This window comes from Macaca nemestrina, chromosome 1, assembly GCF_043159975.1.
Source record: "Macaca nemestrina isolate mMacNem1 chromosome 1, mMacNem.hap1, whole genome shotgun sequence".
Taxonomy (NCBI): domain Eukaryota; kingdom Metazoa; phylum Chordata; class Mammalia; order Primates; family Cercopithecidae; genus Macaca; species Macaca nemestrina.
Window position 1 is genome coordinate 183,810,833 of NC_092125.1, and position 14,991 is coordinate 183,825,823.

Consider the following 14,991-nt stretch of genomic DNA (forward strand, 5'->3'; position numbering starts at 1 on the left):
TCTTTTCAAAAAACCAACTCCTGGATTCATTGAATTTTTGGAGGGTTTTTTGTGTCTCTATCTCCTTCAGTTCTGCTCTGATCTTAGTTATTTCTTGCCTTCTGCTAGCTTTTGAATGTGTTTGCTCTTGCTTCTCTAGTTATTTTATTTGTGATGTTAGGGTGTCAATTTTAGATCTTTCCAGCTTTCTCTTGTGGGCATTTAGTGCTATAAATTTCCGTCTACACACTGCTTTAAATGTGTCCCAGAGATTCTGGTATGTTGTATCTTTGTTCTCATTGGTTTCAAAGAACATCTTTATTTCTGCCTTCATTTCGTTATGTACCCAGTAGTCATTCAGGAGCAAGTTGTTCAGTTTCCATGAAGTTGAGCGGTTTTGATTGAGTTTCTTAGTCCTGAGTTCTAGTTTGATTGCACTGTGGTCTGAGAGACAGTTTGTTATAATTTCTGTTCTTGTACATTTGCTGAGGAGTGCTTTACTTCCAATTACGTGGTCGATTTTGGAATAAGTGTGATGTGCTGTTGAGAAGAATGTATATTCTGTTGATTTGGGGTGGAGAGTTCTGTAGATGTCTATTAGGTCTCCTTGCTGCAGAGATGAGTTGAATTCCTGGATATCCTTGTTAACTTTCTGTCTCGTTGATCTGTCTAATGTTGACAGTGTGGTGTTGAAGTCTCCCATTATTATTATATGGGAGTCTAAGTCTCTTTGTAAGTCTCTAAGGACTTGCTTTATGAATCTGGGTGCTCCTGTATTGGGTGCATATATATTGAGGATAGTTAGCTCTTCCTGTTGAATTGATCCCCTTACCATTATGTAATGGCCTTCTTTGTCTCTTTTGATCTTTGATGGTTTAAAGTCTGTTTTATCAGAGACTAGTATTGCAACCCCTGCTTTTTTTTGTTCTCCATTCGCTTGGTAGATCTTCCTCCATCCCTTTATTTTGAGCCTATGTATGTCTCTGAATGTGAGATGGGTCTCCTGCATACAGCAGACTCATGGGTCTTGACTCTTTATCCAGTTTGCCAGTCTGTGTCTTTTAATTGGACCATTTAGTCCATTTACATTTAAGGTTAATATTGTTATGTGTGAACTTGATCCTGCCATTATGATATTAACTGGTTATTTTGCTCGTTAGTTGATGCAGTTTCTTCCTAGCCTCGATGGTCTTTACATTTTGGCATGTTTTTGCAATGGCTGGTACCGGTTGTTCCTTTCCATGTTTAGTGCTTCCTTCAGGGTCTCTTGTAAGGCAGGCCTGGCTGTGACAAAATCTCTAAGCATTTGCTTATTTGTAAAGGATTTCATTTCTCCTTCACTTATGAAACTTAGTGTGGGTGGATATGAAATTCTGGGTTTAAAATTCTTTTCTTTAAGAATGTTGGATATTGGCCCCCACTCTCTTCTGGCTTGGAGAGTTTCTGCCGAGAGATCTGCTGTTAGTCTGATGGGCTTCCCTTTGTGTGTAACCCGACCTTTCTCTCTGGCTGCCCTTAACATTTTTTCCTTCATTTCAACTTTGGTGAATCTGGCAATTATGTGTCTTGGAGTTGCTCTTCTCGAGGAGTATCTTTGTGGCATTCTCTGTATTTCCTGAATTTGAATGTTGGCCTGCCCTACTAGGTTGGGGAAGTTCTCCTGGATAATATCCTGCAGAGTGTTTTCCAACTTGGTTCCATTTTCCCCCTCACTTTCAGGCACCCCAATGAGACATAGATTTGGTCTTTTTACATAATCCCATACTTCTTGGAGGCTTTGTTCTTTTCCTTTTCTTTTTTTCTTTAGATTTCTCTTCTCACTTCATTTCATTCATTTGATCCTCAATCGCTGATATTCTTTCTTCCAGTTGATCGAGTCGGTTACTGAAGCTTGTGCATTTGTCATGTATTTCTCATGTCATGGTTTTCATCTCTGTCAGTTCTTTTATGGCCTTCTCTGTGTTGATTATTCTAGTTATCAATTCTTCCAGTCTTTTTTCAAGATTTTTAGTTTCTTTCCACTGGGTATGTAATTCCTCCTTTAGCTCTGAGAAGTTTGATGGACTGAAGCCTTCTTCTCTCATCTCATCAGAGTCATTCTCCGTCCAGCTTTGATCCATCGCTGGTGATGAGCTGCGTTCCTTTGGAGGGGGAGATGCGCTCTTATTTTTTGAATTTCCAGCTTTTCTGCCCTGCTTTTCCCCCATCTTTGTGGTTTTATCTGCCTTTGGTCTTTGATGATGGTAACGTACTGATGGGATTTTGGTGTGGGTGTCCTTCCTGTTTGATAGTTTTCCTTCTAACAGTCAGGACCCTCAGCTGTAGGTCTGTTGGAGATTGCTTGAGGTCCACTCCAGACCCTGTTTGCCTGGGTATCAGCAGCAGAGGCTGCAGAAGATAGAATATTGTTGAACAGCGAGTGTACCTGTCTGATTCTTGCTTTGGAAGCTTCCTCTCATGGGTGTACCCAGCTGTGTGAGGTGTGGGTTGTCGGTCTGCCCCTAGTGGGGGATGTCTCCCAGTTAGGCTACTCACGGGTCAGGGACCCACTTGAGCAAGCAGTCTATCCGTTCTCAGATCTCAACCCCCATGTTGGGAGATCCACTGCTCTCTTCAAAGCTGTCAGACAGAGACGTTTGCATCTGCAGAGGTTTCTGCTTTTTTTTTTTTTTTGTTGTTGTTGTTGTTGTTGTTTAGCTATGCCCTGTCCCCAGAGTTGGAGTCTACAGAGACAGGCAGGCCTCCTTGAGCTGCTGTGAGCTCTATCCAGTTCGAGCTTCCCAGCGGCTTTGTTTACCTACTTAAGCCTCAGCAATGGCGGGCGCCCCTCACCCAGCCTTGCTGCTGCCTTGCCGTTAGATCGCAGACTGCTGTGCTAGCAATAAAGGAGGCTCCGTGGGCATGGGACTCTCCTGGTCAGGTGTAGGATATAATCTGCTAGTGTGCCCGTTTGCTAAGACCCTTGATAAAGTACAGTATTGGGGTGGGAGTTACCCGCTTTTCCAGGTGTTGTGTGTCTCAGTTCCCCTGACTAGGAAAATGGATTCCCTTCCCCCTTGTGCTTCCCAGGGGAGGTGATGCCTCTCCCTGCTTCAGCTTTTGCTGGTCGGCTGCTGCAGCTGACCAACACTGATTGTCCAGCACTCCCTAGTGAGATGAACCCAGTACCTCAGTTGAAAATGCAGAAATCACCTGTCTTCTGTGTTGCTCGCCCTGAGAGCTGGAGACTGGAGCTGTTCCTATTCGGCCATCTTGCTCCGCCAGTAATGCTGTTTTTATAGAATGAGTTAGAAAGAATTCTCTTTCACTTTTTAGAATAGTATGAGAATTGATATTAGTTCTTTTAAAAAAGTTTTGTGGATTTCAGATGTACAGCCATTTGCTCCTGCCCTTTCTTCATTGGGAGGTTGTTAAAATTACTCATTCAATCTTACTACTCATTATTAGTCTGTTCAGGTTTTCTATTTATTTCTGGTTTAATCTTTATAGATTATATATGTTCACACATTTATACATTCTTCTCTTGATTTTCCAATTTGATAGCACATAGATGTTCATAATAGTCTCTAATGGTCCTTTGTATTTCTATGGTATCAGTTGTAATGTCTTTTATTATTTCTGATTTTATTTATTTGGGTCTTCTCTCTTTGTCTTGTTTAGCTAGCTAGCAGTTTATCGATTTTATCTTTTCAAAAAACCACCTTTTAATTCATTCTGCTTATCCTTTGTGTTTTTTTAGATTCTATTTTGTTTAGTTCTGCTTTGATCTTTATTATTTCTTTTCTTCTACTTATTTTACATTTGGTTTATTTGTGCTTTTCTACTTTCTTGATGTACAGCATTATGTTGTTAAAATCTTTCCGCTTTATTGATTTTGTAATTTATTGTTGTGAAATATCCTTAGCACCGCTTTTGCTTTATCACCTAGGTTTTTGTATGTTGTGTTTGCTTTTACATTTGCTTCAAGAAATTTTCATATTTTTCTTCCTAATTTTTTCATTGATCTAATGGTAATACAGAAACATGTTGTTTACTTGCTGTCTATTTTTACTACCTCCAGAGATCCTCTTGTTATTGATTTCTAGTTTTATCCCATTGTGGTCTGACAAGATATTTGATATGATTTTGATTTTTTGAAATTTCTTGAGACTTGTTTTGTGACCTAACATATGATCTATCCATGAAACTGTTCCATGTGCTGATAAGAAGAATGTGTATTCTGCAGCTTTTGGATGAAATATTCTGTAAATGTCTGTTAGGTCCATTTGGTTTATAGTGCAGATAATGTGTTGATTTTCTTTCTATATGATGTGTCCAATGCTGAATGTGGGAGTTTTGAAGTTTCCCACTATGATTGTATTGGGGTCTATTTCTCTCTTTAGTTCTAATAATATTTGCTTTATATATCTGGATGTTCTAGTGTTGGGTGCATTGTTATATCCTGTTACTGAATTGATCTCTTTATCATTACATAGTAACTTCTTTGTTTGTATTTGTGTTAGTCCATTCTCATGCTGCTAGAAAGAAATACTCAGACTGGATAATTTATAAAGAAAAGAGGTTTAATTGACTCACCATTCCACATGGCTGGGGAGACCTCAGGAAACATACAATTATGGCAAAAAGCACCTCTTCACAGTGCAGCAGGAGAGAAAATGATTGCCAATTGGGGTAATGCCAACCATCTGTAAAACCATCAGATCCTGGATGACATACATAGGCAGGCTTATTCTCAAGCTCTGTGGTGGTGCATTCAGGTGTGCAGTGACCCTTCAGCTGGAGGTGTGTTGTTTTTGTTAATGGCAGTGTCTTGGGGAAGATGGTTTTCAGACTCTGGGAACTGTGCATTTTGGCTCCTTTTGTCCTGTGGGCAGCCTCCCTGGTGTGCTCTACTGCCTGTTTTGGGTGATTTAGGACACTATATGGCTACAGTGCTGGGGACCCAGATGTATTGCTGGGTCCAGCTGGCATCATAATGCAGCAGCCCTCTGGTTGGATGTGGGAGGATGTCCTTGGGGCGCCAGGGATGTGGAGATTCAGGGGCAGCTAGGCCCCAGGGCAAGATGTAGCCTGATGGGGGATTAGTTCTCAAAATGGTGGCAAGTTGCACCTGCTTAGGGTTCAGGGGGTGAGTAGAACGGAGTGTGAATTTCCTCTGTAGAACAACGCAATTGCAATGGACTCCAGATGACTTTCTATGCTAGACTCTCCTGTGGCTATTGCAGGCATCTGTGATGGGAATATGCAGCACTGGGGATCTTTTACTTACCTTTCCTTTGCAGTGGGGAACTTCTCTTGGATCTGAGACAATCATGGCTGGGCCAGTTGCTTCACTTCCCTCTCCTTTCATGCCTCAGAGGGTCCCTGTTACTTCCCTGCTGAATTCCAGTGTTCTCGCTTAGGCACTTTATTCGATGTGTGGTTATCTACTTGTTTTTAGAGGTGCCTGACACTGGCCCCTTCCTTGTGAATGAGGCAAGTGTCAGGCACCTCTAGTCAGCCATCTTCTTCTAATCTTTTGTGCAATTTTTGTAATATATTTTACTTTTTCATATGGCATAAACACACAATACATTGCTATTTTTTCTATAGTCATTTATCTTTTAGAGTGATTGAAAATAAGAAAATTTATATTTACCTTTATTTATATCATTTCTGGAGCTCTTCATTTCTTTGTGTGGACCTTAGTTTATAGCTGCTATTATTTCTCTTCTGGCTGAAGAACTTTTGTTGACATTTCTTACAACACAGGACTGTTTATAATAAATTATCTCAGCTTTTATTTTTCTTAAAATACCTTTAGTTTGTACTTCATCTTTGAAAGATATTTTCAATTGGTATAAAATTTTACATTGACTTTTTTTGTCTCTTTAAGCATAATATATATATAATTTTTAATAATATATTTATTCTACTAGTTACTGTTTGGATTTGTAGCTCAATATCTTTCATTACCTTTGGAAAATTCTCAGACATTATTTCTTCAAATATCTTTCTGCTTCATTCTTACTCTTATATCCTCGGGAATCCCAATTATATATATATTTTAGATTGGCTGATATTATTCCACAGCTCTTGGATGCTCTGCTCTTTTTTCCCTTTTGCTTTTCCTATTTCCCTTTGCATTTATGTTTAGATTATTTTTATTGATCTAAAGTTTACTGATTTATTTTTCAGCTGTGCCAAGTGTACTGATGAATGCATTAAAGGCATTCTTCATCACTATTACTGTGATTTTGGTTTTATCATTTCCTTTTGTATTATTATTGTGGTTTGTGTCTTACTGATGAAATTTCCCATTTCTTCATGAATTTTGTTCTCATTTTCCACTACAGCCTTTAACATATTAAACTTTATTTAAAATTCATTGTGTGATAATTCCAGTATCTGGTCATTTCTATGTCTGGTCCTGTGTATCATTTTTTCCCTAGATAGTAGGTTGTTTTTTCTTGATATTTTGGCTATGTCTCACAATTTTTTATAGAATACCAGAAGAGTAGAGAATACTACTGTTTTTATAGTATTTATAGTACTTGCAAATATTATTTGTCACTATAAATGGATATATCTCTTTCAAGCTCATTTGGGTGGGGGCTTGTGTCAACCGAGCTTGGAGTTAAGGTGTGTTTGAGTTTCTTTGTTGCTACGGTTATCTTCAGTATCCAACTAGCTTCAAATTATTCTAGTGCTATTTTATTTTTGAGGGAAGGGGCTGGCTGGGGTGATTGAGTATTTAAGATGACCATAGCAACAGTGAAACTCAAACCTAGTTTATTTCCAGACTAGGTTGACACAAGCCCCTACACAAATGACCTGGAAAGAAGTATATCCATTTATAGTGATGAATAATACTTATAATATTCTCTGGGAATGTTTGCCACTCCTTCAGGTGTGGACGAGTTTTCCTTTATTGTTTCTCGTCCTCTCACTTTTGTACTCAGGTGATAAGTTCGTTATTGCTCCCCTAGTCATGTAAGGCTGTTTTTCCCATAAGGGACTTCATGCCTTTCCTATTACAGAAGGCTCTCTCCTTCTCTAGGCCTGTACCACAAAGGAAAACATTTTCTGGTCTACCTACCTGCTTGTAATCTTCCTTCTGAATATCTGGTAGAGACCTGTACAGCAGAGTCTTCAAATGGATGTGAATTCCCTTTGTGTCTATGACTCAGTAGTTCCACACTCTCGTATTTCCTTATTTGACATTTAATAATATTTAAAAATTAGCTTAGCTTTTTTACTAACTTGTATGGGACCCAGCATTATTTCTTCTTGTGCTCTGTCATGGAGGAGTCAGTGCTTGCTTCCCATGCTCTTTTTGGTGGGACTTGACTTTCCTTTGACATTGGATGATTTAGCTGCTCTTCAAACTCCGTTCTCTGATAGATTTGGGAAAGTTATGATTTTGTTCTTAATTGAGATATTTGTTGTTGTTAGGGTAGAAGGGATACTCTTTCCATTTTTCTACATCTTAGGTGAAAGTGAAACTTCAAAAACTTTTAAAAATTAAAGTTCCTGTTAGGAAATAGAACATCTATGCTAATTCAGTGTTTCTCAGATGGTTTCTGGTGGAGCATCTGGAAGTCATAATGCTATTTATAGAATAACTGCTTTATTCAAATTTAAATAATTGAATGTATGTTTCTGTCAAATTATGTAAATTATTTATATATTAAATGGCTGATGCAATTTAATGAATATATCTTGGATTTTGATAATGATAGAAGATATTTTTATAGTTTATATACAATTCTAATAACACAACTTTGGAAGATGAGTTTACTGTTCACATTTTATGGATGAGAGGAACTGAAGTATAAAGATATTAGGTTGATTGCTTTGGGGCATAGAGAATTAGCATGTATTTGAGTTGACATTTGACGCTATATCATTTTGTTTGAAAATGTAGCCTTTTTTCACTGTATCACAATGTGATGTTAACTTCTCTTTGCTTGGTTAAACACTTGGTGACTAGGGAAGGGGTAACTAACAGTAAAAATCTGACTGGACTTCTATTGCTGAATATACTTTGACTTTTACTTAACATGAGACAATTTTTTTTAATAGGCAATGATATGGGAAATGATGATGCCATCGGAGGGAATGTGAGCAAATATATAGTGCTTCCAACTGGATATTGTGGACAGCCCAAGAAAGGACATCTTCTCTTTGATGCTTGCTTTGAAAGTGGTAAGTATATTAAAGGCTTTTCCTTTTAAGTTTGTCTGGTAAGACATTTTTTTTTTCAGAATTGAATTTTATGTGACCATTCAGTGCAATTCAAGTCATTTAATATTTCACAATAATGGGACAAGTTTTATGGGAAAAAATTTTGAAGGAATTAACTTGGGAATATCAAATTTTTGTTGTTATAAATGATTAAAAATATAATTAATGGTAATATTAACAAATGCTTATATAGTACCTTATATTTTAGAAACTACTTTCCAAGATACTTTTTTGTTTTGGACTAAAACCCTCATGTTTGACTGTATTATCAATTATGAGTTATTGAGTAATATCTGTCTAGTTCTGTATGACATGCTTACAGTAGAACTTTGTCTTGGGGGGAGAGGAGGCTTCCCTATAAAACAAATAATTAGACAGCAGACCTAATTGAATACAAACTAAAGAACAGAGGTAAAATTTCCTCATAATTGGCAAATACTGTGGGTATTCTGACAGTGGAGATGAGGACTTGATTGTGTATTCTCATACAGAAGGGACTAGATCTTGTTTAGCTCTTGATGTTCTCAACCTCGTGCTCTAATTGTCACATAGTAGAGACTCAGAATATGTTGAAAATGTTAGTAAGAAAGGTAAACATAATTTTATTTTACAAATAATTATTAATTTTCGTTGGTTCTGAATAACCAATGAAATTAGTTATTCATATACATGCATGTATGCAAATACATACACACCTACATGCATGCATGTATGTGCATATTTATGTATATGTGTGGCTGAAGGGACATATCAATATCAATTATATAATAGTTGTTTCTGAACCTTAAAAGCATTGGTTGTTTATAGCAAACAATTGAAAATTTGTTTATGCAGGATGTTGCTCTTTGATTATGTCATATTGTATAGGTTTGATAAGATTGATATAATAAAGTACTACAAAGTGGGTTAAACAACAGATATTTATTTTTTCTTACTTTAACAGTATTCAGTTTGTCATAAAGTACCACAAACTGAGTGAATTAAAAAACGGAAATGTATTGTCTCACAGTCCTGGAGATTAGAAGTCTGAGATCAAGGTATTAGCAGGACTGATTCCCCCTAAGAATTATGAGGAAGAATCTGTTCCGTGTTTCTCCCCTAGCTTCCTACAGGTTGTTAGCAATCTTTGGTGCTCCTTGGCTTATAGAAGCATCACTCTAATCTCTGCCTTCATCTGTACATGGTGTTCTCCCTGTATGTCTATATTCCAAATTCCCACTTTTTACAAAAATGTCAGTCACATTGGATTGGGACCTACTTTAATGAGCCCACTTTAACTTGATTACCTCTATAAAGATCCTAGGACTTCAACATAGGAATTTTGAGAGTACATGATTCAGCCCCTAATGCAGTATTGTAGTATTGTACTTCCAACCAGACTTGAATACTGTCCGCATAATTAAGAACAATGGCTTTTTATTTTCTATAAATCTTGTACTAGTGCCTTGTCTTATATGTACTTGATGCCTACAAAATATCTTTAATTCTTTCTTACGTTAGTTAAAGATGTAAGGACCTTTTACAATAATTACAACTTTGTGGGAATAAAGATTATCCCCATTTTAAAGATTAAATATCTTGATTTACATACAGCCTGCAATAATTCATATTCCTTTCTCATAACATCTTTTCTTTAACCCCGCTGCAGTCTTTTTCCATCCCTTCAAAAAAAAACTCAGTAAAAGAAATTGTTCAATCTTACCATGTAATCACCAAATAAATAATGCATATTTTCCCAACAATTTATGAACAATTGGTTATATCAATTAGATCTGTGCTAGTAATACATGAGACTTGCAGTAGAGTGGTTAAGTGGACAGACTTTGATTCAGGCTGCAGTTCAAATCTTGGTTTGAAAAAGGAGTCAGTTTTCTTACATTTTATTGAGGGATGATACCTACTATCCATCTTAATGTATGTGTGTGTATGTATGTGTGTGTGTGTATGTATGTATGTGTGTGTGCATATATATATACAGATAGCTAGCTAGGTAACTATTAAAAATGTGAGCTTCCTTACCAGAATATACATAGTAATAATAATAATAATAATAATAATAATAAATTAGATGAATGAGGACATTTTAGAAAAGATATATATTAGTTAGGGCAAAGAAGACTCTTCAGAATTTAGAGTGTCAGTGACCCTGGAGGGCCTTCCCACACATCCACATCCTAATCAATGCCCTCATGTTAACAATACACACTCCGCCAGGCTGGTGTTTAACTTGCCTTGTAATTCATCAAGTCATAGGATGAGGTTCTACATTTGATCTTCAGCAATTTCAGCCCTGCAGCTACAGAAAGTGAAGGTCTCCTTCAGGGTACACACAGAAGCTCTTAGGTTATTCATTAGGTGTTTTTGCTGGGAGTTTGAATCCCTGAACTCATCCCCCCACCTTTTTTTAACCATGTTGTCTGGTAACATCAGGAGGAACCAGTCAATGTCATTAAATTTTCAAAAATGTTTAATAGTATCATATACAAAGTCACATAGATCCCTGCTTCTTATAAGTGATCGATTAGGAATATCTAGTGCAGTTATTTTTCATATCTCTGTAAACATTTCATGCCATGGACTTTCTGCTGTTGGATATAACACCATTAGCACCTTAAGTTTTCTATTTGAATACATTTAAGAGGTACAAATGCAGTTTTGATACATGGATATATTGCATAGTGGTAAAGTTTGGGCTTTTAGTGTAACTATTACCCAAATAGTATACATTGTACCCACGAAATAATTTCTCATCTCTCATTCCCTGAACCCCCCTACCTTTTTGAGTCTCCAAGGGCTATTATTCCAGATTCTATATGTATACATATTATTTAGCTCTCACTTATTAATGAGAGCATGTGTATTGACTTTCTGCTTTTGAGTTATTTTACTTAGGGTAATGGCCTCCAGTTCCATCCATGTTGCCGCAAAAGACATGATTTATTTTTTTTTTATGGCTGAATAGTATTCCATTGTATATCACATGTTCTTTATGCTGTCCTGCATTGAGTGACATTTAGGTTGATTCCACATCTTTGCTATTTTAAATAGTATTGTAATAAACATTGGAGTGCAGGTAACTTTTTTACATAATGATTTCTTTTTCTTTGATTTTTACATAATGATTTCTTTTTCTTCTTAGAGATTTAATCTAAGAGATTAAAATCTCTTTTAATTGAATGGTATTGAATGAGTTCTATTTTTAGTTCTTAGAAAAATCTCCATACAGTTTTCCATAGAGGTTGTGCTAATTTACATTCCTACCAACAGTTGATAAGCATTCTCTTGTCTCTGCATCCTCAACAACATCTATTATTTTTTTGCTTTTTAATAATACTCATTCTGACTGGTATAAAATGATACCTCATTGTACTTTTAATTGCATTTCTCTGATGCTTAATGATGTCGAACATTTTAAAAATGTGTTTATTTGCCATTTGTAATGTTCTCTCTTAAAAAATATTTATTCATGTCCTTTGCCTATTTTAATGGGGTTATTTATTTTGTTGTGGTTGTTGTTTGAGTTCCTTATAAATTTTGGATATTGGATATTCACCTTTTTGTGACATTTTTGTAAAAATTGGATAAAGTTTGGATATTAGTCCCCTGTCCGATAAATACTTTGCAGGTATTTTCTCCCATTCCACATGTTGTCTGTTCATTGTGTCGATTATTTCTTTTGCTGTGTGGAAGCTTTTTAGTTTAATTAAGTCCCATAGATTTATTTTTGTTTTTGTTGCTAATACTTTTCATGCCTTAGTCATTAATTATTTGCCCAGACCAATGTCCAAAGGAGGTTTTCATAGTTTTTCTTATAGTATTTTTATAGTTTTAAGTCTTACATTTAAGTCTTTAATCCATCTTGAGTTGACTTTTGTGCATGCCAAGAGATAGGAGTCTAGTTTCATTCTTCTGCAGGTGGCAATACAATATTACCAGTACCCATTTATCGAAAGCAGTGTCCTCTTCCCAGTGTATGTGTAGTTGGCTGGAGATAGGTGGCTTTATTTCTAGGTTCTCTATTCTTTCATTGATGTTAGGTGTCTATTTTTAAACCAGTACTGTGCTGTTTTGGTTAATATAGCCTTGTAGTATGTGTAATTTGATGCCAGATAATTTGATATCTCCAGCTTTGTTCTTTTTGCTTAGAACTGCTTTGGCTATCTGGGCTCCTTTAGGTACACTATGAGTTTTAGGATTGCTTTATCTGGTTCTATGAAAAATAATGTCAGTATTTTGATAGGGATTGCATTGAATCTGTAGCTTGCTTTGGGCAGTGTGATCACTTTAACAGTATTAATTCTTCTGCTCCATGAGTATGGGATGTTTTTTCATGTATTTATATCATCCATATATTTTTCACCAGTGTTTTGCAGTTTTTCTAGTAGAAATATTTCATCTCCTTGGTTAAATGTATTCCTAGATATTTTATTTTTTTGTAGTTATTATAAATGGGATTGCCTCCTTGATTTGTTTCTCAGCTTAGTCATTCTTGGTATATAAAATTACTACTAGTATTTAAAAAATATTTTAATTTCAATCTTGGTGGTTACATGATAGGTTTATATATTTATGGAGTACATGAGATACTTCTTTCCTTCAGTGGATTGTCTCTTCACTTTTGTATTAGTCCATTTTCACCCTGCGGATAAAGACATACCAGAGACTTGGAAATTTACAAAAGAAAGAGCTTTAATGGACTTACACTTCCACGTGGTTGGGGAAGCCTCACAACCATGGTGGAATATAGGAGGAGCAAGTCATGTCTTGCTATGGGACAATAGGAAAGATTTGCTAAGTGTGCATATAGCAAATCTTTCCTATTTCAAATCTTTTCTATTGTGAATAATGCTGCAATATACATGGGAGTGCAGATATCATTTTGATATACTAATTTCGTTACTTTTGGGTATATACCTAGCAGTGGGATATACCACTGCTAGCTATATGGTAGCTCTATTTGTAGTTTTTTTGAAGAACCTCCATACTGTTCCCATAGTGCCCATAAATTAATGTATATTCCCACAAACAGTATATGAAGTTTCCATTTTTTCCACATCCTTGCCAGCATTTGTTATTGCCTGTCTTTTAGATAAAAGCCATTTTTACTGGGGTGAAACGACACCTCATTGTAGTTTTAATTTGCATTTCTCTGATGATCAATAAATTTGAGCAAATTTTCATAAACCTGTTGGTCATTTGTATGTCTTCTTTTGAGAAATGTCTATTCAGGTCTTTTGCCCATTTTTAATTGGATTATTAGCTTTTTTAAAAAGTAGTGTTGTTTAAGCTCCTTCTGTATTTTGGTTCTTAATCTCTTGTCATATGGATAGTGTGCAAATATTTTCTCTCCTTCAGTGTGTGTCTTTTCACTTTTTTTATTAGTCTGTTTTTCACCCTGTTGATAAAGACATACCTGAGACTTGGTAATTTACAAAAGAAGGAGTTTTAATGGACTTACATGTCCACATGTCTGGGGAACCCTCACAACCATGGTGGAAGGCAAGGAGGAGCAAGTCACATCTTACATGGATGGCAGCAGGCAGGGGGAGAGAGCTCGTGTAGGGCAACTACCATTTTTAAAACTATCAGATCTCATGAGACTTACTCACTATTACAAGAGAAAGACCTGCCCCCATGATTCAATTATCTCCCACTGGCTCCCTCTCACAACATATGAGAATTATGGGAGCTACAAGATGAGATTTGGGTGGGGTCACAGAGCCAAACCATATCATTCTGCCCCAGCCCCCCGCAAATCTCATGTCCTCGCATTTTAAAACCAATCATGCCTTTCCAGCAGTCCCCCAAAGTCTTAATTCATTTCAGCATTAACTCAAAAGTCCACAGTCCAAAGTGTCATCTGAGACAGGGCAAGTCCTTTCTACCTATCAGACTGTAAAATCAAAAGCAAGTTAGTTACTTCCTAGATACAATGGGGGTACAGGCATTGGGTAAATACAGCCATTCCAAATGGGAGAAATTGGCCAAAACAAAGGTACTATGGGAAAGTAAGTCCAACATCCACCAGGGCAGTCAAATCCTAAAGCTCCAAAATGATCTCCTTTGACTCCATGTCTTACACCAGGTCATGCTGATGCAAGAGGTGGGCTCCCATGGCCTTGGGCAGCTCTGCCTCTGTGGCTTTGCATGGGATAGCCCCCTTCCTGGCTGCTGTCATGGGCTGGCATTGAGTGCATGTGATTTTTCTAGGCACACAGTGCAAGCTATCAGTGCATCTACCATTCTGGTGTCTGGAGGATGGTGGCCCTCTTCTCACATCTCCACTAGGTGGTGCTGCAGTAGGGACTCTGTGTGAGGGCTTTGACTTCACATTTCTCTTCTGCACTGCCCTAGTGCAGTGCCCCTGAGTGCTGTGCCCCTGCAGCAAACTTTTGCCTGGGCATCCAGGCATTTCCATATATACTCTGAAATCTAGGCAGAGGTTCCCAAACCTCAATTCTTCACTTCTGTGCACCTGCAGGCTCAATACCACATGGAAGCTGCCAAGGCCTGGAGCTTCCACCCTCTGAAGCAACAGCCTGAGCTATATCTTGGCCACCTTGGTCATGGCTGGAGCAGTTGGGATGCAGGGCATCAAGTCCCTAGACTGCACACAGCAGAGGAATCCTGGGCCTGGCCCATGAAACCATTTTTTCTTCCTAAGTCTCCAGGCCTGTGATGGCAGGGGCTGCCACAGAAGTCTCTGACATGCCCTGGAGACATTTTTTTCCATTGTCTTGGGCATTAACATTCAGCTCCTCATTACTTATGCAGATTTCTGCAGCT

At 37.2% G+C, this 14,991-nt stretch overlaps 1 protein-coding gene across 18 annotated transcripts in view; it reads left to right on the forward strand.

The window, feature by feature from the left end:
- Positions 1-14,991, forward strand: part of LOC105495012 (BEN domain-containing protein 5) — a 1,475,945-nt gene that overhangs the window by 161,763 nt on the left and 1,299,191 nt on the right. For 14 of the 18 annotated variants that reach the window (XM_011764134.3, XM_011764137.3, XM_011764138.3 and 11 more), the window contains one exon: positions 8,044-8,166. In XM_011764134.3, the coding sequence (XP_011762436.2) occupies positions 8,044-8,166 (123 nt within the window). Of the gene's footprint in view, positions 1-5,002; positions 5,108-8,041; positions 8,167-14,991 lie in introns of those variants that run through there. The other 4 variants (XM_071093282.1, XM_071093307.1, XM_071093313.1 and 1 more) reach the window with 2 other exon arrangements.